The following is a 25347-nucleotide window of genomic DNA, read 5'->3' as shown; positions in this document are numbered from 1 at the left end:
GAGGTTTTCTGGAATGTTGCAAAATGTGTTAAACCTGCAATTCAATCACCATTGGAGGCCAGACATAAAATCCAGCGACTTGCATGGGCTTGTCGATATCTAAAAATCAATTTTCATGAAGTTTTGTTTCCAGACGAGTGTCGTGCAATTCTTGATGACCCAGATGAGTGGACCAGAGGATGGCTTGGAAAAGATACTTCAACCTCATCCAGAATGAGACATCAGCCAGGAGAAGTAGTGGTAATATTTCGGGCTGGTATAATTGGTAATGAGCTTATGGGTCCATTTAGAGTACCCGATGGTCTAAAAATTACTTCTGAAGCCTATATTACATTTCTTAAAGACAACTTAGAACCTTGGTATAAGAACAAGTATTTAAGATTCAAAAGAAAGGTCACTTGTATACAAGATCATGTACTATCTCATGCTTCTCGTTAGACTTAAAAATAACTGGTTTATGGAATGGTCAGCCTCTTCTGTAGATTTAAACCCTAATAACTTTGGAGTATCTTGAAACATACGATTTATGCTGATGACCAACTCTGTCGATGATAGGCTTATCAAAGTCAGGTCAGTAAATGGTGGTTATATCAATAACTGAATAAATTATTTTCTTCTGATTATTGTATATTAAGCGGTTTCTGGATTTCGTTTGGCTATTAAATATTAATTGTATCGGCTTTATTTATTATCACTTCAAAGAGCTGCTTTAGACTCATTTCAGAACTTAATTAATAATTTGACACTGTGTAATTCATGACACTTTAGAAAACTTCTTACAACTCTATTATTTTTTAGTGGATTTTAATTACAATTGTACAATTTGCGTATGGTAATATGATAGTTACGATAAATTTCATTTACATCAGACAAATAATTTATTAGATATTAGTAAAAACAAAACTTGAGTAATAATTTTGCATGCACTGCAATACTAGCCATTTGATTGGTCATTTTCATTCAAACATAAGGGAAACAGTGATGTCGAGAAAACCCACTTGTAGAGAAAAATATATATGTAAAAACGGCTCGTTTGGGTTGAGATTTTTTTATTTATTTTTTTTACGTAGAGGAGCGAATAATGTTTCGACCTTCTTCGGTCATCGTCAGGTACACAAAGAAAGGAAGAGGTAACTGACCGGAAGCTGACCACATGTTTGAAAGGGGTTGTGTAACTGAGTGTCGGAATGTAGAGGGCGTGCTTAGATGTTTGAATATATAAGAGAAACAGTAACTGAGACATTGTTGATATCCTTACACGACAACACAACAGGAGTTTTTTTCTAAATGATTACAAGCGAACAAAGGCAGATGAATAAAGTCAGTTCAGTGATTTTTATTGATTACGTGTTATGTAAAACTTTGACAGACGTATAATAACAGAAAGTTTGAAAAACATTTACATTGAAATAACGTAAACAGCAAACGGTATGCCTGCGTATTATTCAGCGTTCTCCTCTCACAAAGAGCACGTGATATCCTTTGTGAACCAACCAGCTTATTGAGTAATTACATCGAGAAAACATATTAGTCCCAATGACCGTTGCTTTATATTAAGAATAGCACCTGTAATTCACTGAAAATTTGAAGAAAAAAATCTAATCACTACGCAGATAGGAAACACATCATATACCCAGATGTCACGTTACAAAGTGCTGAAAATCCGACAAACCTTTTTTTATTGATATTTTAAGTTACTATAAATAAGACGAAATACATTCCACTCATGAATTATAATCCTGCTTAGCCTCAAGTTGTTCAGTATGTCACGAACAATATTTTGTTTTGCTAAGTCAATCTCTATGAAAATTATTTAATTTAAATCAGTGTGTGTGTATTTTTCTTACAACAAAGTCACATCGGGCTATCTACTATGTCTACCGAGAGAAACTGAACCCTTAATTTCATAGTTGTAAATCCGAAGACTTACCTCTGTACCACCAGAGAACTCATTTAAAATCAAAATAATACTTTTAGGATCCCATAATATGACATTTATCCTTGTTTGCAATCGTAGTTTGTAACTCTGATAAGTAATGTTTTTGTAATGCTACACCCAATTTATATTTTTCATCATAAACTGAGCAAAGTTGTTATAAGTCTAATTCTTTTATAATACTTTTAGGATCCCGTAATATAACATTTATCCTTGTTTGCAATCGTAGTTTGTAACTCTGATAAGTAATGTTTCTGTAATCCTACACCCAATTTATATTTTTCATCATAAACTGAGCAAATTTGTTATAAGTCTAATTCAATCATAATTTTTTATTTATTAAATAAAGGATATAAAAAACAGCGAAATGCATATTAACAAGTTTTCTTGGAACTACTTTACGTGTCGCAGGAAGATGAATGAAAAGCTAGTCGTATAATGATTTGTATCTGTGATCTGAGTTCAGAATCGCGACGAACTTCGGGGTGGCGGTTGTGGAGAAACGTCGCTGTTGAAGGTATAACGATAGTATCGATACTAGAACAGTTTCTTACGAATTGCTGATTTAGATATCGGCATAAATTTACTAAACCAAAATGTCCCAAGTTAGGGATGTTATCGAACAAAGTGGACCGAACCAAATCGTTCGTATTCGCAGGGACAGCGAAACTAACTTGGACGACCTGTTTAAAGCTGTGTTGCAGCCAAAAGACAGTCAGGTTCAACTAAGTCGAAGGACTGTTCCTATGAGACTTAGAAATTTGCCACCGTCTTTTTTCCAACAACCAGAAACAAAATCTGCATCTCACAGCCGAGAATCTAGTTCTGATACAACATTTTCTCCTCCGTGTGTGAGTCCAGTCCCAGGTGCCTCACCCTCACCCCAAGGTGCTCAACATTCAAGTAATAATATTCTTCAAGTGCATCATCCTCGAGCAAATTCTTCGCCTGCAACTCTTGAACAAACGTATAACCAAAATACTGGGCAGCAGCACCAACACTTCAGACAACACAGTTATGACAATATTATTGATGACGTACCTTTGCCGCCAGGTTGGGAGATGGCAAGAACACCTTCGGGTCAGCGGTATTTTCTCAAGTAAGTAATGCCCTGTTTATTGAATAAATTAACTTATTTAAATATCACTTATAGCTATCTGGTATTTGTTTTTGATGTAACATAATGAATAAACCTGTCAAGTAAAATTATATTTATTTACTATGTACATAACACTAACATTTTGTTAAGATTATGTCTCAGTCTGTTGAAATTCATGTGTGGTTGCAAAAAACTGATAGGCCTGAGTGTTAGGTAAATTTGCGGTTAAAGATACTGTATGACTATTAATTAGGTTTTGCTTTATTTTGCATTAGTAGTAGAATAAGTGAATATGGAAGTGCATACTTGCATATTATGGGTAATAAGCTAAAGATTTATAAGTAAATACAGATTTGTTCAAAAATTTCTTTTTTTGAAATGTTGTGAAATTTAATACATCTAGGGCTAATTTTTATGGTTCTTTTTGGTTTAAACATTGTTACGTTTGTGACAAAGCATACTATTTTGACCATGTCAGTATTGTTGGATCTTCATGTCAGCTGTTTGTTTCATTTGATGAAGAATGGAATTTATTTTTTTCCAGAAAGACAAATAATTATGAGAATTTTGCCCACACTTAAACCTTATTTACTTACATTAACATGTTAGCTTTATCTAACAAATGTTGAAAACACAAAATTAAATTGATTTTAATCACGCCTATAATGCACCCATAAAAATGTTATAATTCACATTCCACCATTAATTAATTTTCTGATTCAAGGACAGTGTATTTGATGATTTTGTAAGCATGTATTTCTTTTGTTGCTTGAGTCCTAAGAACCATGTTACTAACATTTTATACAAACACAGTATCTCACTATTGTTATGCCTGTATGCCATAAGAATTATAAAGCTAGTATAGATGAGTCAGTCTGTAATTGCTGAATCCAGAGAGAATACACCTTGTTTGAAACACAACAGATTGAATGTATGCATGGAAAATACTGTCTCTTTCACTCCTGAGCAACACATGCACAAATAAACCTGATATGGATGTTTCCTTGTGTGTTCTTTTATGCTATGTCTTAAGACTTCAGTCTGTTAGTATGTTTTCTGGGTTGTTACACCAGTTTAAACATTTGTTACACAATATCAAATTTAGCTTCTCTATTATTTATGAGTGTAGACTGTTAGAATTTACAAAGAGCACTGATAATTTTCATGTTGTATCTTATTAAAGGAATGTCGGTTGATAAACTGTAACTTGCACAACCACCCAGTACTCTTTTGTGATATCTTGATTCCTTTATAGGATTCTGGTTATCCCCCTTTCACAAAAAAAAAAAAATTGACATCTACTTTTACATCTTGTTCGTATATAGAATCCAGACAATCTTGAATCAGTTCATTATCTTTAGTGGCTATATCCAGTATTTCACTCAGGTGTGAGTGTTTTCAACACCCTTTTGAAATGTGATAAATAATTGCTGAACCATTAATTCACATATCACTTCATTGTTAATTACTTGCAGTAGTAATCTTTCTAAGTACATGGAACCAGAGACATTTGTCTTTTTTCACCAGAAAGCTAGTCTAAGTAAAATTATGACTAACAATACAGTGAATTCTACTTTAAAATAATGCACTATCTAATACATACAAGGTGTATTATAAGTAAATCAGCCCTTGGATTTAATTGGTCATTGTTGAGACACTGAGTATACTCATTGTTATATGTGTGCTGAAGTTTAATGATGACATTAGCATCAGAGTAAGAGCATCTGTGGTCTAGAAGTACTGAATGTTTATAGTGTAACACATGTTATTGTGAACTGTGTCTTGAAGACTAAAGGATATCATATTGATGTAGAACTAATGTGTTTGTAAGTCTTTAAATGTGCCAAGAAAAAATTATAATATCTAAAATTGATTTTTTTAACATTCTTACATTATACACAACAGAAATTACAGTTACTCACTTGGGAATGTTCTTAGAACTTTATTGTTAAGATAAGTGATAATGTACAGGCAACAGGGAACAATTTTTTCTTCATGTTTAAACACGTACCTTATTTTTAATTAAGAAAATTATCAGTTCATCTTCCAAGCTTCTGTAAAATTATCTCTCTCTCACTGTTGCTGAAGGTAGCTCATTTCATAAGTAAATGACCTTGATAAAAAAAAAAAAAAGTTGTCATTGTAGCCCAGCTTGTATTTCCCAAATCATAAAGTTGTGTTCATTTGTGTTATAAACTAATATAAATCAGATGCTGTTATCATTTATTCATATAATCTTCAAAAATTCTGTAACACCACTGCATAACTTTTTCTCAAAAGAGAGTGAGTTAGAAATCTTAACCTAATTAGTAAGATAACCCTTTCATCCCAGGATTCATTTATGTGGCTCAGCTATGGAACCTTTCCAGTAAGTCAATATCATTTTTTGATAAAGACCAAATATGTACATGGTATTTCAAGTAGAGCTGGGTGATGAATTTATTAATTGATTATATCTGTTAATGTTGCAAAAAATACAAGTATATCAGTTAATATCACCAAAGTAATCAATTGGTGTTTTTGGGCATTCCAACTGTCTTGTAATCTAAATTAAGATTAAATTGGCTAGTGTTGCAAAAGAAATAAACTAATCAAAATTGGTATTTTTGGCTATTGCTCTCTACAACACTACAGTAACAGAAATATTGGCTGAAAGATTTTTTGATGCATGTTTATTTAGCTTATTCAGTTATTGTAGTGACTTGTGAAAGTAACCAACTAATTGAAATTAAGGTTGCTAATTTACTATTGAAATGTTGCCATTGTGTTTCTTTGCTATTAAACAAAAAGCTACACATAGACTGTCTGTGTTCTATCCACCATGGGTATTGAAATCTTACTTTTAGCATTATATGTTTTTATAGTCATTTTGTGCAAAAATAAGCAGTTAGTTGGATGGAGTTGATTAATGAACTTGAGAGTTAATCAAATAGTGAATAGCTTTAATTTCAAGTGAGATCTAACTACTGATTTGTATAATGAAATAATTAACTCTCTGGACTTGTAACCAGTACATCAGTAAAAGCAGTAAAATCTTGTCAACTTTACAACTAGCAGTAGAGCACTGTCTCACGACTTGAGTGACTTATCCTTCATCTTGCTGAGATTATTTTTCTCAGTTGTGCTCTTAAGTGTATTTGTATCAATGTGTGATTAAAAAAAAAAAAAATCTAAATGCATTACCTGGTACTTACTGTAATTAAACATCTTTTGCTGAAATGTGTCCAATTTCTCAGTTGATCCAAATCATTCTACAGAACATCATCTCAACATTTTAAGTAAAGCTAGAAGTACTAGAGTTTAATATTATAAGTAAATGTTACCGATTATGCCTTTAGTCAAGAAAGAACAAAGGTACAGTCACTGACCACTGAGAAATTCCATTAGTACCAAGGGTCTAGTTTGACTGAACTCAGTAACAACTTTTTGCTTTTTTATGTTCAGTCACCCTACAGTACAGTTTATTAGTCCATAACAATGTGATTTGCTTACAGAATTTTGAGACACCTTACTGAAAAGGTGAAAAAGCTCTTAAGCTGAGTTAACAAGGAATATCCTTTTGACCCATGACATGTCTGGAAAGGGTTAAAGAAGACTAGTTGTCTAAAATTTCTAAGACAGATCTCATCTTCACCTATAAAATAGGGTTAATGTGATATTCCCCAGTACATGAATTTCCAGCAAAGTAGTCAACTTGGACCTGATAACTGGAAGTTCAAAGGATGTAATGTTAGAGTGAGCCAGTGATTATCTCTTTTTAAAGTGCTACACTAGTGGCATAGTGGTATGTTTGCAAACTTGTGCTGCTAGAAATTGGGTTTCAATATCTGTGGTGGTCTGTCCATGTGGAGCTTTGTGCTTAATAGCAAACAAACCTTTTAAAGGACTCTGTACTCATTACAATATTTTGTTTATTTGTGAAATACTTTTAAAAATATACTTGTTTGTTTTAACATTTTCAGCCCAGTGTTTCTCATGAGCACTTTTGGCTAAATAGCTGCAATTACACTCAGTGGCGACTTTATTAGTTATACCTGCTCTCTAATGCAAATAGCCAAACAGTGAATCATGTAGCTGCAACTCATTATGCAGACATGGTCAAGGGGCTCAGTTGTTGTTTGACCAAACATTAGAATAGGGAAGATGCAAGATCTGAGTGTTTGACTGTGGAATGATTGCTGGTGCTAGATGTGATGGTTCCAGCATCTCAGAAACTGCTGACCTGGTATTTTTATGCACTGCAGTCTCTAGAGTTTAGAGAGAATGGTGCAAACAACAGAAAGTATCCAGTGAGCAGCAGTTCTGTAGACAAAAACATCTTATTAATGAGAGAGGTCAGAGGAGAATGGCTAGACTTGTTCAAAATGACAGGAAGGTCACAAACTCTTAAATAACCATTTTTAACAACAGTGATGTGCAGAAGGGCATTTCTGAATGTGCATTAGAAGATTATACCTGGTTCTACTCCTGTCAGCTAAGAACAGGAAGATGAGGTTACTTTGGGCATTGGATCACCAAAACTGAAGACTGGAAAAAATTCACCTGGTTTGACAGTTCTTGTTTACTGCTGCGACATGCATGGGGTATGGTCAGAATTTGGCCTAAACAGTTTGAATCCGTGGATCCATCCTGCCTTGTGTCAATGGTACAGGCTGGTGGTAGTGATGTAATAGTGTGGGAAATGTTTTCTTGGCATACATTAAGCCCCTTAATACTAACTGAGCATCATTTGAATGCCACAGAGTACCTGAGCATTGTTGCTCACCATGTACATCTCTTTTTGGTAACAGTTTTCCAGTGGCTACTTCCAAAGCATGTCTCATCTCAAGCTGGTTACACAAACATGACAGATATTCCAGTGTACTCCAATAGAGCACCTTTAGGATAAGGTGGAATGGGAGGTTTGCAGCATGAATGTGTGGTTGACAAATCTGTAAGAACTGTAAAATGTTTTCGAGTCAGCATGGACCAAACCCTCAAGGGATGTTGAATCTATGCCATGAAGAATGCAGGCTGTTCTGGTTGCGAAAGGAGTTCCTACCTGGTACTAGATAAGTGGACCTAATAAAGTGGTCACTGAGTGTATATCATCAATGCTTATTCTTCAAAACCATATTCCTGTTCACACATATGGGGCACTGTCATATACCTTTTAAAGCCTGTGCAATTCCTAGGACTGTTAATTAGTAGAGAAGTGAATAATTTGGTGCACCAGTTTTTGATATTTTGAAACAGAAGGACTTTATTGCATATGCTTGTATAATGGTGTAAAAGTGACCACAACATACTGATATAGTTTAAACAGGTTTTAATTTAATTTGTAAACTTATTTTTAAGTTTTGGGTAGATAATAAATTCAGTATAGTGTTACGAACTGACTTTGATAAGAACGCAAGCAGTGGTCGAAGTTATTACAATGAATTTTATTTATAAATTTTTTTTCATGTTTATACATTTACAAAAGTTTTTTATTTTAATGTAGTCTGTAAAGTGGGTAGTGCAGTAGTTTTATAGTGAATTAACTCTGTCTTCTCACAGGGTAGAAACAAAATTTTCTGAAATATTTTTATCACATAAAACTCTTGGGGGAAAAAATGATGCATAGTAGTACTTTGTTAGCTAGAATTTACCCAATACTTAAAAGAAATAAGCAAAAATTAATATTTACTGCATGAAAGAAACTTTTATTGATGGATGGAATTTTTCACTTTATTCAAATTATGCATTGTTTGAACAGTTTCTTATAGGGTCAAGTACATGTCATAAATTTGTGTATAATGATGAAAAGTCTAGCCTGTTTCATAAAATTTCACTTTGTTATACTGCACTTTCATAAGAATAAGAAAGCTGGCAGAAAGCCATTTGTTCTGTCAAGTTCACCATAATTTTATAAATACTATTCACTTACATCTCAAGACTATCCTTTAAAATGGACAGGCTAAGTTTGCTTATGAAAGAACCATTTTATTATGTTTCTATCAGTGAATTCTGAGAATAAATTATCTCATTTATTCAGAAGCTGGCTATTTCTGTATAGATTAGTTTGTCAGATGAAATTATAGGCTTATGAATAAGCATTATTGTGATCTGTTGTTGTATGTATAGTGAGTTTTATGTTAATATGATATGATCACTACTATGAATTTCAAGTATATTTTTATAAACTTAAAGAATCAACAAATCTGTTCATTTATTTTGTTATCAAGTGGAAAAGAACTAGGAATTATGATACTGAAGTAGTTTTGCCAAATACATTTCAACCTTGATTTTTTGTTTTGTCCATTCAATAGTAATTAATCATAAAATATAACAAAAGATGTGTCTTAAAAGTATAAATGATATAAGGTACTGTATTGACAGATTTTATTTATTATATTAATTTAATTGGTACTTTTTTTGTTCTAATCTAAGTAATTTTTTGAAAAAGAAACATCTAATTAGAGTGGAATAAAATAGTGAATGTTTTTACATAAAATAATAAGTCTTAAAGGTATCTAACCTTTAATTAAATAAATTAATATTATTACTTTTAATAATTAATTTTTTCTTATCTTTGATGTTCTTGTAGTCACATTGAAAATAAATATTAAAAAAGGATAATAAAATGTGTTTTTGTTCAGTAATGTTACTGATAAAATTCTGTCTTTTAAAGATTCTGTTCTTTTTTTTTAAATACATCTTAAAACCTTACTAAGAATGGAAATCAGAATAATTGACCTGTAATTTTGCGATCTTGCCTTGACACTTTGAAGAATAAAAAGGATTGTATTAGAAACCTTAAATATTTTCCAGTTCTGTGGTTTTGTTATAATAACTTACAAGTTGTTTGAATAAGGGCTGTTTTGATGTGAACCAAATTAATTATGCCTGTTGGTAAACTGTAATTTTTAATAACTTTCACTAAAATTTTGTGGATTTTAATAAACTTGAAAGTTACTGTTTTGCTGGTAAATTTTAAATTGCTGAAAGATTCTGTTCATCTAGTTAGTCAACTCGTAATCTGAGGGTTGCGGGTTTGAATCCCTGTCACACCAAACATGCTTGCCCTTTCAGCCATGGGGACATTATAATGTTACAGTCAATCCCACTAATCATTGGGAAAAGAGGAGCAAAAGAGTCAGTAGTGGGTGGTGATTACAAGCTGGCTTCCCTCTAATCTTCTGCTGGTAAATTAGGGATGGCTAGTGCAGATAGCCCTCGTGTTGTTTTGCACAAAATATTTGCTTTAGAAATCATCTAGTTAGAAATAAGAGATTATGTGAAGTGTTCAGGTTGTCATTGCTACAAATACTATAACTCAACACACAAACTTGGTAAATCTTTTCTTTATTATTACCAAGAGAAATGTTAAGTTTTTTGACATTATCATATTTTATTTCTAAAAAATGGCCATTCAACACTTCACTTAGCTGTTTTTTAATGTAACTTCTCAACAAAGTACCAGTGGTTTTCCTGTCATTTATATATGAAAATGTAATAGATAGGTGGTAAGTTTTAATATAAACAGTCTAATAAAGGATTATTTTATTTTGGAACGAGTGTGTAATAGTCTATGGACTAATTTATTATTACCTTTTGATAAAAGGAAATTACTTTTATAAATTGGAGATAAAAAAAATATTAGTGCAGCTAATATTTTTCAAAACTACTTGGCTTCAGTTATTTATTATTAGAATACATTGATTTATTAGTTGAGTATCTGCATTTTTATAATATTTCTAGTAATAATTCCAATAATATCCTGCGAGGTTTGACCAGCTTAAGAAATATTCCAAATTAGAAATGCTAAACAGTTGTAATGATGACATATTAAGCTTTTTAACCAATATTTTAATGATACAACTGAGGTATTTTAACTTAAGTAACAACATGATTAATTTATTCCATGTTTTTGTTTACCAATACTTTTTTTACTTGTATGAATTTCATATTTCCATTTTCTTATCAATTTTGTATGGCGACCATTTCCAGATCAGTTTCTTAATGTGCTAGTGTACATAATATTCACCGGAATGTACCTACAAAGCAAATCTGTTTTAACCACACATTATATCCGAAGTTTGGACAAATGTAACATGCTAATTAGTTTTAAGTAGTTTCGGAAATAAAGGTAATGGGCTTTGCAAGAGTTGATTGACGTGTTTATTTACACCATTTCGACATGCATCATTGAATATTTTAATATTGCACGTATTTCAACCCGTACATTTTAACCGAGTGTCAAAAAAACAAAACAAAACAAAAAGTAATGACCCTCATAACTTTGGGAGTTATAAAATGTAACGTGTACTTTTTGTCGTATTTTGGGTAATAATGGCGGGTCTTCCCGCTCAGTTGGCACCAAGGCTGGCGTATTTTCGCTAAAAATAACAAATGTTATATAATCCGTACAGTACATCCTTCTCGTTTGGTGACGTTAAGTGTTTAATTTTTCCAGTACTATAAGCATGGATCTTAGGTAATATTGTTCGTTTTATCCATAGAATTTAAGCGACGTAGAAAAATGTGAAGCGTTCGTGTTTCATTAGTGAGTACTGTTCTTCGTTTATATAGAATATTCTGTAACAAGTGCTTACCGGTTTAGCTTAAAAAAAAAACAGTTTACACCTTAAGAAATAGTACATACGCAGTTTATCATACTGTGGAACATTATTTGTGGCTGTTGGGTTAATATTTCAGTTTTGCTTTGATTCAGTTTTTTAAACGTGAATATATTTGTTTATAGTTTTAAAATCCAGTGTAATTTAGTGTATATACATGTTAACCAGTACCTTCATATTCCGTCTGGACTGGAAAATTTAAGAAACATAAGAAAAAAATGAAGAAGTTTAATTTACATTTATTGATTAAAATTCGTAGATTTTATGGTAAATAAATGATTTTTAACGCGAGGGAGAGTATTTCGAGCACTGTCTTGAGTTTTGATTTAGTGTTAATTAAGAGGTTTTTGTTTTAATGGTGGTCAGTACTTTTCTGAACGCTGCTACAAGAGGCTTCGCGCGTATTTCTGACTTGACACAAAGATATTCTACACCTGTTGCAGGGAAAGGCATTGCTTTGTGGCCTTTATACCTGCAGGGTTTTATGTTGAGGTTTGGTGTCTCCGTGGTCAGTGTTTTGTGACTTTACTTGAATGTATTTGTGTGAGGGGTTGATTTCCTTAAATGGCACAATAGTTTCTAGCAGTGGCTTACCAACAGGTAATTCCCAGAATATATATACCAAGTGTGTGTGTACTTATAACAACTAAATAGAACAAGAAACAATTGGGTAGAGAGTAGAAGATGCAGTAAGATATTTCGGTTTCAAATATTACGACGTCATCTCGTGTGTTTTTAATGTTATCTGTTTAAAAGGAGACAGTAATCAGTAGGCTTATTTAACTTCAAAATGATATATATTTGTGTGTAACATCTTTTGTTTCCACATATATAGCAGTGAAAGTGTTGTTAAAAGTTCCAATTATCGTCATGCCAAAAACCTTGTACAAGGATACAGTCGTCACGCTAGTTACGGCTAGTATAAGTGTACCCGTGTGTGCAATACGAAGGGAACTCAAGGACGAAGATCGTTCATGTTTACTCAAAAACTAACATCTGAAAATATCGTGAAATCTCGTTTTTTCTGTATGTGTACGTGTATTGGCGTAACACTATTTTTTATAGACAAGCCCTTTGTTGAAATATCAGAAAACGAACAAATAAGGGATGTAAGGGATACAACTCGCTGTATTAAATTATAAGGCAAGAATGAAATATAAAAAGTACATCCATCCGTTGTAACTCATCTCCCCTGTTGCAATTTAGCAACTAATTCTCTCTCATGATAATTATTCTCCCGTATTTGAAGTTTATTAGTTAGAGTAGCAAATATTAAGTCGGATTCGTTATGAGTAATGTTCACTTTTATAATAATTTTTGTAAAGTGGACTTGAGTCTCGTGCGTTGATAACAGCTCTGTAATCAACTTGTGTACTGTGCATGGTGAACTAACACATGTCCCGTCTTCTCTGACGTCAGATCAGCGAAGTGTTGCTGTCCACTTCTGACGCTGTATTGTTTATTCCAGCAGAACTGGTTTGATCGAAACCACACACGGTACTGTATTTTAGGTTAGTTTTGTAACTAGTGGTTGCCCTTTTTGCTTCACTTGCCATTCGTGAACAATATATAACTCATAAAGAGAAATACACTCACTAAAACATGCATGAGCACTCGCTAATGACACAACTACCAATTTACACTCGAACTTCACAAACCAGCTTTATTTCTGAAGATGTAGAAAAATGTATGTGTGTGTGTTCTTGTCACAGCTAACAGTTTGTTTTTCTTTCTCATTTGAGTTTTCTTACAAGGAATGTAGACTCACTGGTGTAGACAGTATTAATTTAATACAATTCAAATTAAACGCAAAACCGATTGTTTATAACTTTATAGGGAGTTAAATCATAACGAAACCGAGATATAGTTCTAAGTATTGTGGTTCAACAGCGAAATTGAAACAAGCCTAAAGAAATTCTTGACGTAACATAATTCCAAAATAACTTTTTTTTAAAAGTATTAAAATACGGTTCATTTCTAATAGTATTTGCGCAAACCAATTATTATCAATTGCGTTGTATTTTCCGTTTTCACCATTGCAGTTTTATTCTTTGTTGTTGTTGGAGTATTATCACATTGATTTTTCCCCATACTATACGTGATTGGTGAAATAAAGTTTGGAGACCGCTTGAATGGGGAGTGAAAGAAACTTTACAAGTATGCAACATTTCGACAAGCTGGTATGGTAGTGGTAAGCGTCAACGTCCACGAGTCAACAAACAGATTGTTTGTTGTTCCCATTATTCCATTTAAGCAAGAGGATAGAAACTGAAATAGCCTTGTTATTCTGTTATGAATACGTGTGTTTATAAGGCCAGGAAAATGTGTTGACCCATTTCTGACTTGGTGCAATATAACACCCATGTATAATACCTGTACCTGTTTGCGCAGCTCACGTGATGAGACTGTAATAGTCCCGCTAGACAGGTGTTGAACATTTTAAAGACATTGTACAAACATGACTAACCTGTACAAATCATTTTTTCAGTCGCAGAATTAATTGTATGTAGTGGGAACGTTTTTACTCTCAAATTACTTTAGGTGTATGTGATATTTTCTGGCATCGATGGTCATACTGTTTTAATATAAACTAAAAACCAAACCTCCGACCTCTTGTACAAAACTTGTATGCCCTAAATCTATGCTTTCAGGCTTTTAATTCTATTCACGATGTGTCTTTAGTTCATTAAAAAACAAAAACATATTCAAGTAACTACGTTACGGTTGTAAAGGTAACGGAAGAATAGAGCCTTGTTGGTTTTGATGTGAATTTGGGTACTCTTAATAAAGACTAAAGTTTAAATAGCTGTTTGTTTTAAGTTCTGTCGACAATCTTGAAATAAGTGGCACTATCTATGTAGGTGTTACGAAGTGATTTATTGAAGGACGATATATGTTTAGTGTCCACCTGTGTGCCAGCAATAAGTGTAAGGTCTTCCAATGCTAAAATTAATGTTTCGATTCCTTGCGGTGGACGCAACAGATAAATCAGTCTTTGTTTTAAGTGTTTTTATTTCTGTTTGCTCTTTAAACGGTGTCTTTAACTGTTATAAGCCTTTAGGTCCATTTCCTCAGTTCTTGACATTTTCCATGTACTGTTCATGAGAGAGCCGATAACTTGGAGTGTAGATGGAAGTATCCGGTAGTTAGTAAATAAAACAGAATGTTGTAATCTTTAGTTAAGATTTAATATCAATAGTAATTGAAATCAGTATATTTTTAGTATTGTCAATATCTTAATGTGTTGACGTATTCATTTCTGATTTTTTTTTTTTTCCATATGGGTAAGACCACTCTTTTAATAATATAACCATAATATTTACTTTGACATGAGTAAATGAACTATTTTTGTTTTAACCAGGGCGGTGATGCCGTTCACAGTCGGAATAAAACATCTCCCCCCCCATACCTGATTCAGTTTATTACTGAACGGCAGAAATAATTAAATAATATAACGTTTTCAGGAATAATGTAGTTTCAATTAAATTTTGGGATATTTTGGAAAAACCTAAAAACCTTTAGTTAAACAGTTTATCCTAAAACACGTGAAAATATTAGTCCTCAGTGATCATAGATTTTCTGTATTAGCAAGACGTATTTAAATAACACAAATATTAACTTTTATTGACTTTGACTTTTCCTAATTATTTGGGTCGAGCGTGGTCTTCTGGTTAGTGTCGGATTTCAGATCCAAGGTTCGAAACGTAATACGGCTGAAATTGATCTGCACTTAAATATTTGGGCGCGTTATAAAAATAAGTGTCAATCTCTACCATTATACGGTAAGGAGTTAATCTTGTAGCGGCGAGTGTTACTGGCTAGCTGTCCTTTCTGTGGTCATTAGGTTAAAACCTGAATCGCGTGAGTCTCTGATTGAATCCTGACCATCCGCATGAAGTGCCGTTCGGTTCGAAAGATTCGTCTCCCATTTTATATGTAGTATTCAACCTGCTAACACCGATTTACTCTGTATAAACCGTACACGATTCTGGCATTCATATATATTGCTCAAAAATGTCATCCATCTGTATATGTATTGATAAACAGGTTTTTAGAAATTATATGTAAACTGTTGTTTACCTACAATCGGTTTCACCATCACATTGAGTACATAAACGTTTGTTCATTTCCTGTCTTTATCCTTCTGAAGTGAAGGTTTTAAGTAGATAGTAGAAAGAACTAATATCTTAGCGTTTACGTACATATTTGAAAAATCTAAGCCTTGCATGTATGGTAAACTAATTATTCTTTTACTTTAAAAGTTTCAAAACAAACATATATGTTCTTACACTCGCAGGTGACTTTAGAACATGTAATGATAAAAATTTGTAGCTGTATTTATTCTCACCTAACAACAGTTTATTCATGTACCGTTTTCACGATATAATTTAGAATGTTTTTCTATTTGGTGCGTAATTGTAAAGCAAAAGTTTCATAATTAACAATAAAACTAACACTTGCGTTATAAACTCGAATAATCCGCTTTCAAGGGATGAATATATAATGAAAAAACAAAAACAGAAAGCTTGAGTTCTCGTTAAAAGTATGTTGAAACTTTTGTATAAACAATTCGATATTTTAATTTAGGTATGTAATTATGACAGGAGTGTTTAACCGAATTGTTACTTGTGCTATCTGGTAGCGTTACCAGTTGTTTTTTTAACTCGTGACAAGAAAAGTTAAACAGAAGTGAGTTTTTCTGGAGCAGTGAGTAAGCTACATAAACATTTAGAAGTGAATAGTTAATCTTGCATCTTCTGGCGACGGTTCCTCCTCCAGGATTTGCTGAGATGTTTTGGCACTTGAAAGAAGCAGGTGAAGTCTTCCCTCCCGTAATCTATTATTTGTGTATAGGCCTAGTGGCGCGTACTCTTTATAAATAGACCCCTTTCACTAATGTTAAAGCTAAAAATATTACTCAAGAAACATATCTATACACACACGCATTGGAATAGTTAACTTTTTTGCTAAGTAAGTGAGTAAAGTATATTCCTGGTGACTAGTTGTAAATTAAAATTTATTTCACTTTACCCTGTAAAAGAAAACATGTATATATCTTTAACTTGTTGAAAGATAAAAAGTAATAATATGCGAGATGAAAATAATAAACGATGTAGATTAAATTGTTAAAATATCACCGAAGGAGATAATGAAAATAAAGGTGATATACAACATTCATGGCTAATGCTCTTTTTACTGGTGATATATACGATATAGAAGTAAGTATAGTTGGATATACCAACACTGGACGTATGTAATTAGATCTATTTCCTCAAGGTCTCCGGTAGTGTTCTGTTTAAAACCAAAATTAAGAGTAACAAGTATGTTTTTCACCTTCATATACATATAGCGTACAGAGTGCATAATTCTTCTCGTGATTCATGACATGCACACCTTTCATTGACATCATGTAAAGTGTCTATTGACTGACAGACAACGCACTGTTGTACAGTGGTTAAAATGGGTGACTTTCCTGCAGACGACCTTAGGCACTCTTTCGGGGAAATAAACAAGCGGGTTCATTTTTGTGTTTTCTGTCGCTTGGATACTAATTAGTGTTTCGTCAGTTACGATACACATGACAGTTTGATTTCAAATACTGTAGCCATGTTAATTTTTTTTCGGAACACGAGATTGTAATTTGTCTATAGATATGACCATCCAGTTTTTATGGCTAGTCTATTACTACGACTATCACGTTTGTGTTGATTTAACTTTCTTCAATGAATAAAAGTTGTTTAAGGTGTTTTTTTTTATCTGTTTTCTGTTGCTCATATGTTGCAAGTTTATTTGCGTGACGAATGAACAAAATTAGTAATATATTTCAGTTAGTATAGTGTCTGTCGAAATAAACTCCACTGATTCAACAGTCAGTAAATATTCAGATTAGAACTAATTAAATCTGAGCAAAAGGTCTAAGTAAAAAACTAAGATAATGTGTTGTTTATACAGACTTTCTAGCAGTATCGACTAGTGTTTATTTTAAATAATTGCGAGTTCAGTAAAAAAATAAGTGTTATTTTTCTGGTTGAGTAACATGCTCATTTTAATGTAAAATAAAGTTGACGTTTGATTTGCACTATAGGAGCAAAATGTGCAAACTTTAGATCGAATAGAGATTCAGTCTTTAGAATTGTATCTCAGAATGGCTGGTGTGGGTATTAACACTTCTATTTATAAGCAGGGAACAACGTTTCAACCTTCCCAGGTCATCTGCGGGTTGATAAAAGTTTGTTCTCTGCTTATCAGTAAGTGTTAATACCCATACCAGCCGTTCTGAGATACATTTTTATTTCAAGTGGGTTTCTCGTCATCAATAATTCGATCGTTAGAGTTCTTAATACCAAATCACGTTTCTTTTAAATGATATGTATAGTAGCCCATGTCCTATACCTTTAAACTTTTAACTTGGAAGGTTCTTGGTTCACCAAACTTCTTTCCAGAGTAAAAGATTCGTTTCGGAATTTTGTCCAAAACTACATAAACATTGTTTGTACTGCCATTTCTAACATCTGAATTGACAGATTAGGAAGGAGGGGAGATGTAGAGGGAAAAGTCGTAATTTGGAAATTTGTGTTTAGAATGGTTTAAGTTCATAAGAGGTTAAATTATTGAATTATTCCAGTTATTCATGTGATGATTAACCTCGCATATACATGAAAAGTGCTTTTGACTCTGTATATTATATACCATCATATATATATATATATATATTAAATGTGTTCGTAAATTCAATATATAATGTTCGATATATTATAGAATCCAGCTAGGATCGTAATTGAGACTGATCTCGTGAGGTCAGCCAGATGTAGAGCTTCTTTAGGTAGTGGCAAGCCAGATGAGTATCCATGTTTCTCATATAATTTTGTGTATATGTTCAACTGTTATGTAAGTTGTTTGTGTGTCTATGTTAGGTACTTTTCATTTAATGTTACACATCGTACACCGTACTTTTATTGCAATAAATAACTAACTTAAAATGTTTTTTTGTTTTTTTTGTGTTACTTTGCATTATATCTCGGTATTAAAACGTTTGCGATTTCATTTTAGTGGTACCAGTGGTTAAAACAGGTGACTTTCCTCCAAACGGGCTTAGGCCCCCCTTTCGGGAAAATAAACAAGTTCATTTGTGTGTTTTTTGTTGCTAGGATACTAATTGGTATTCGTTAGTTACGATATACACGACAAGTTGATTTCAAGTAATGTAGTCATGTTAATTTTTCTTTTTTTTTCAGAACACGAGATCATGATTCCATCTCTAAATATGACTATCACGTCTTTTATGGTTAATCTATTACTACGACTATCACGCTATTGTGGCCACGAGCTTGTGGCGATTTAACTTTCTATAATGAACTATGGCTTTATTTCCAGCTGGTAACAGCACTCACTGCTAAGTCTCTAGTTAATCTGATAGACTTTGGGGGGGGGGGGGGGGGGTAACTAGTCAACAGTGATGAGCCTTGAATATGACTCTAACAAATCTCCGACCCCAAAGTCTGGAGCGAGATTTTGCGATAATGAATTCTTGGGTACACAGTTCCAGATTAGAGATAGACCAAGTGTAGTCTTACCCCAGAATTGTGAAACAAATAAACAGTTCAAGGACCACAGGTTTTGACACCCTTAAGAAATACAGAAGAATATGTTCATGTTGTCAGAAACCAGTATTTTGAGTTACTGGCACTGTATCCAAGTCCAAACGAACTCTGTGCAAGAATTGTTATTATTAATTCATTAATTTGTTAAGAGAACTACACGATTTCATTACCAAATAAATGTTGAATGCTTGTATGTCACATAAATCTGTTCAATATAGGTGTTTCATGTATATTAAAATATTTCTCTTCATCGTGTTACCGGAAAAAAAGTAATAGCTCGATTTTACTGGAATATTACATCTATGTGTGTTCAATCATTCCGATAACTACATAATTGAATGTGTTGTTAAAAACGATTTTCCGTGTGTTGTCCTCTTTTAGTTGCACTTAGATCTGGTACTGCCATGTTATCAGCCTGGTATGTTTGCAGTGCCGCTATCAACTTACCATGTTTTTAAGCCTAGCTCTCCTATTCATAGTATGAATTTAATTTTGTTAACTTTATAAATCAAGAAAACTGAAATACTGATTAGGTATCACCGTGAACTAACAATTAATTATTTATCAGTTATTAAATCTACTTGTTTATAAATATATTTTAAAACGATTGAGTACGTGTTAAGAGAGACGATGCAACTTATTTTTATATAAATTTGAAAGAGAGAAGCACTTACGTAACTTTTTAAAATATTTATAATTAAACTTTTAAGACCCTACTTAAAGAAACGGTAATAAAGAAATATAACAAAGCGACTCAAAAAATCACTGATTTTGCGAAGAAGAAAGTACTTATGTGGAATTCAACGTGTTCTTCTTTCAATTAAATAATAAAAAACAAGATTTAATAACGCGAAGTCATTTGGGAAAATGCCATTAATATAGTTGGGTCTTGAATATCTTGTGGAATATGCAAGTTTTAAAAATCTACAAATACAGTTTACGACAAAGTGAATATACAGCGTTAAGCATGTGGACTTGTAACTCAGAAAATAGAGATTCGATACCCGCGATGGGAACAATAAAAGTAGGCCATTGTGTTCTACGCTTGAACACAGTTAAATGTATAGTGTAAAATTGTAGAATTAGTAACAGTGTTCCCTCTTATCTGCGTGGTCGCACAACAACCAATCAAGTGTTGTGCAGTTAATTTATTCCAGCTGCGCATATTCTCACTGATGTGCCTTAATGATCCTGGTAGTCCAGTCGATAGGCCTAAATCACAATTAACCAACTGGTAGTATTACAGAGCGGTCTAATGATCTAATTGAATCGATGGTTTAAATATACCACCACCACCTCTAAGAATTAAAAATAAACTGGTAGTGCACTTTGCCTTTATATTGGTGCACATAAAATAATTCATTTCTCGTATGAATTGAAAAACATTTAAAGAGAACATTTGATCAAAAGTACTAGTATGATATTCTGCTGTTGTGAATTTCTCTTTGAGATCCGTAAGACGTAAAAGAGTTTCTTGATTTCGAAGTTTCGTATGACCCTAATGTAATAACTAGTCTGAAGTGTCAAAATTAATGTGTCTTCTCTTGAAGATAGTGTTTCAGGTGTGATATTCGTATAGTAACTGTAGGTTCAGATTGTGTGGCAAAAATATTAAGAATTTAAATGTTGGTTGCTACTGTTTGTAGAGTTTTCGTGGATATTGTCTTAATATAGTCTGTTAGTTAGTTATTTCAACAAATCATAAACTGTAGGTTACACTCTGTATTTTGGGTTCCCTTGTCCCAAGGACACTGTGCCAATGACACAATTGGTATGTGTATGCCTACAATGTAGTTGGTATGTGACAGGTGTTGCGTGGGAGAACTGTGTGGCTGTTTCACTTTGGGTAGTGCATTATTAAAACCGTCGTATTAGAACATTTACGTCCAGTGAACGAATAACCCAAAGTGAAGACGGTGGGGTCATTTTTTTTTAAACCTCGCAAGATTTGAAGGATTTCTTGTAGATGTTTAAAATAATTTCGAATCATTGACGAAGTTTTTTACAAAAACGTGATATACATTCATCATCATCTCGTGCAACACTTCTGGTTCATACCTTTTCAAGCTTTATCTTTTATCGATACAGGACGTACGTTAGTTATAGCGTTTCCTTATTCTCACATAGCTTAGTTACATGGGATATGCATGTTTCATTTTTTCCTAGCAAGTGTTATTAATAACATTTTGATCAAAAGTAAACTAATATAGTTAAGAAACAAAGTAATTCGGAATTATAATCCTACATAATATAGGTTGGAATAATCTGTTATACCAGGAAACCAGAAAAACGTAAACCGATAATGATACACTAGCATGATGTGAAGACGCCCTTTATCTCTGAAAAAACAAAAACAGAGACTTCGCTTTCAAAACAGGCAATATTGTTTACTGTTTTTTTCTAGCTTCTACGTTACGCAGTACCTGATGTATTGAATACCACAGATTTCCCGAATTCGGTTTGGTAGACTATCAGATGACCTTTTGTCTTTTTAGAGGTCAAGACTGTTCCTAAGGCGACGTACACGCGCAAATTAAGTACCCACCCTGGACGTCTTCCACCGTCATTAGTAACCTGGTAAACAGTTTTTATTGGACTTAAAAAGGGTTAGAGTTGAGTTTTTGTGTTTTGCCAGTTACTGCAAAGCGTCTGTTATTCACTTTGTATGTTATACGTACCTTGGTTTATTTCACAGGATTTTAGGTTAAATTATCCTAGATATTGAAAAATGTATTTGTATTTGGAAATTTAACAAGTAATTTAGCTTTCACAAAACTTAACTATATGGAAGTGGTATTTCAGCATCTTGTTGGTATTTGGAAATCGATTGTGAACGGTTTTCTATGAATTTGAAACCTTTCTAGATTTATGATATTTTTATTCCCGTTGTGTTATGACAACCCTCCTCCCCAACATACACAGGTTGTAAATCTGTTGGAATCGCTTTTGTTACAGTTGAAACAACAGGGTCACCCACACGCAGTCCGATACCCAGCGGTTGATAGAGCTCGTATAACCCATTGGGTATCTTTGTGCCAATTAAATTTTTAAATAAATGGCAGGTAACTGATATTTTTATTCCTATTCAACATTCTAACTCGGTGTTTCTTTTTCTGTCGTTAGGGGTACTTAAGGACGTTCTTTAAGTAGTAGTGGATATCAGAGGAAGGAAACAATAGTTGAGAACAATTTCCTTCCGTTTTGTCACAGGATTTGATGAAAGCCGTGAAAAAATAAGACTTAACATGAATCTTGTACGGTTAACATTATTTAGTTAGACGTTCTTTATGTTTCCTTAGTAAATTTACCGTTTTAATTTTTATTAAAAATAGTCACTGACGGGACTGAAAAACTTAAAACTTTCTGGTGGTTTGAAGTGGATAACATTTTAGTTAAGGTTACATATGTATATTTCTGGCTCTATTGAGCTGAGTGGAGCAAGTCAGTTAACTGTAACTGAACAAGTTTTTATTTTGTGTATCGCAGAAGTTAAAAATAGATTAGGAAGGAAATAATTTAACTTTGAACTTGGGTAAAAGCCAAGCTACGAACAAAACTAAATAGTTATAGATAGAATGAGTTCCTGTGTTAGTGTGTAAAATGATACGAGAGATCATATTAGTCAACAGTAACCTTTTTAAGATGGAGTACTGAAACGTCCTGTGATGGTTGCGTCTGTATGGTACAAATTATGTATTTGTCTCAGTCATTTAGTGCATTGAACCAAACTCATTTTTATTAATTTTATGTCCAACACGTGGAATGGAAATTCCAGTTTATCTTTCGTTGCCTGTGTATATAAGTTATTAAAGAGTAATTGTACTACTTGGAACTCAAGTTTAGTTGCACGTGAAGATTAGATAAGAGGTTGAGTAAATTATCCATAATAGTACTGGAAAAGGTATTTTGTTGTGAGGTACCACAAGCCTTAAGATAAAAAATATGCCTATGTTCGCGCGTGAAACAACATTAGAGAAAATGCTTCTTTATGGAAACCGCCCTAGATTACGGTTAATGCCATATTTTGTTTGGTTTTAACCGATTTGTTTTAATTTATTGAACTACAACGTATTTAAACCTGTTTTGCAACTGTTAATTAACGTATTATCGAAGTGTGAATGAAATTTAGGTTTATTGCTGCTAAGTTCCATAAGTTTGAATTTGTAAGCGTGAGAAGTCATTGTGAGAAGTTCATTGGTTGATATCAACAAAGGGTTTTTAAAACTTCACTCCGCCAGTAACTGTACTTCTCAGTATTGATGCTATTTTGATACATAAACAGTTGCGTTGTTTTGAAATATTGTGAAGTATTCCATTTTAGTTGTGCTACTTTCAGTGAGTAACGGATTGTTTCATTTTTTAGGCCTGTCTGCAGTTCTAAAAAAAACTATTAGAAGTATAAGTTATATGAAATGGTGATAGCAGATCTGGATTTAACATATCTAAATATGAAGTTTGTTCTAAAGCAACAATGAAGTAGTATTTTATGACAGGTCAAAGTCTTACTATTTTGCCATCTTTTTATCCCACTATATATTTAGTAGGTGGCTTGTGAGTTGGCGTTGGTGCCGATTTTGACTGTAAAGTGAGTGGGAGGACATTTAAGAAATATTTGCATGACGTCATTAATTATATATATAATAAAAAGTTCACAGTTACTTACTGAGCGGCACACTGCATGTTATTTTGGAATTAACCTCCAAACGTAAACTTTTCAAAATACCTAATGTTTGTGCGTGTGTGGATAGTCTTAAAACTTAAGAAAGACCTGTTTGTTTGACCTCTAAACGTCACCTTTTTGAACCAGTAAAATATTTGGCAAGAGAAAAGAGTGGATTATATATACTAGTTGGGGTACCCGTAACCTGGACGGAAGTATGTAAATCCATGATTAATGGAAGGTTATCTTAGGACATTAAAAGTTGTTTCCTTTTATATACATATATAATTTTAAAAAAGCCCATAAAAAAACAGCAGAACACAAAATTTGAAACCGTAAATTTGCGCGCGCTATTATTGACCGAACAAACATTGATGCCTAATTTGAAGATCCATCCACACCCTGCGAAGTATTTGCATGGACAAACAATAGACAGTACTATTATATTCATATAGATGGTGCCAGTGCATTATATCCGCGTGTGACATATTCATAACGTTCTATCGGCACCCTGAGAATAGAGATAAAGTTCTCCGTGACGGAAAACAGAGGCGAAATGGGAAAATCGTGACCCCTATTGCAAATGTACATGCACAAATGATAAAAATTTCGCAAAATTGGGGGTTGCACATCATGTAATAAAAAAAAAAAACAACAAACGTTTTTCCAGTATCGTATAAGAGTTCCATTAACTATGATATATGGGAGTCCTATAAAAGTATCAATAATAAGGCTGCTAATTAGGGCAGTGGCTCCTCACTTTTCTTTGTAAAATATTATTCCTCTGCATGTAAAATACTCCAAACGTCTATGATGCAATATATTTTTAAGCTAGGTGGGACAAAACTAAAATTTACTTTTTATATTTTTAACTTGCGTCTTTTTTTTTGCTGTTAATTAAATAAGTAAGATCATTTCCAGTATTTTGTAACTTCCAGTTTTTAACTGTTTTGTTCAAAAACATGTTTGTACGATTTTACTGAGTCGATTACGCCGCTTCTACTAAATGTTTTTGGTTTTTTTTTTAAATCAGTGGCGATTACCGGGCTTAAAATAATTGTTACGAATGGTGCACACCGCTTGTACATTTTGCCGAAGAGTACACTTAGGATGCACCTAAGTGCATTTTGTATTCTCTAGGATACCCTTAAATTATGGTCGTCGAACCAGAGTAGTGTAACTTTACACTTCACGTAGTCGCATAGGGTGCAATTTGGGACACAACCTTGGAAATTTCCAGGGGACGAAAGTGAAGGCAATGTCAAGAAGGTCACGTTTACAGTTTCCAACTGGTTTGTTCTCTGAAATTGGGGATGTCCACTCCAGTCAAATAAACGCTCAGAGAAAATAAACAACAAAAAAAATCGTGGTAGGGATTTCGGTTTAAATTTATTTGAACCGAAAGCCGAAGCTTAGGGGCAATAGAACCGGGGACGTTCAGAAATTTTCTT

The 25347-nt window shown here is 33.2% G+C and overlaps 1 protein-coding gene across 2 annotated transcripts in view; it reads left to right on the top strand.

The window, feature by feature from the left end:
* Nucleotides 1-2388: 2388 nt before the first annotated feature.
* Nucleotides 2389-25347, top strand: part of LOC143241052 (transcriptional coactivator YAP1-like) — a 49020-nt gene continuing 26061 nt past the window's right edge. For both annotated transcript variants that reach the window (XM_076484518.1, XM_076484517.1), the window contains exon 1: nucleotides 2389-3035. In XM_076484518.1, the coding sequence (XP_076340633.1) occupies nucleotides 2533-3035 (503 nt within the window). In that variant the 5' untranslated portion in view covers nucleotides 2389-2532. The remainder of the gene's footprint in view (nucleotides 3036-25347) is intronic.

The sequence above is a fragment of the Tachypleus tridentatus genome, chromosome 13 (assembly GCF_004210375.1).
Source record: "Tachypleus tridentatus isolate NWPU-2018 chromosome 13, ASM421037v1, whole genome shotgun sequence".
Classification (NCBI taxonomy): Eukaryota; Metazoa; Arthropoda; class Merostomata; order Xiphosura; family Limulidae; genus Tachypleus; species Tachypleus tridentatus.
Note: the sequence above shows the minus strand (reverse complement) of the source record. Positions and strands in the feature narration are given on the sequence as shown.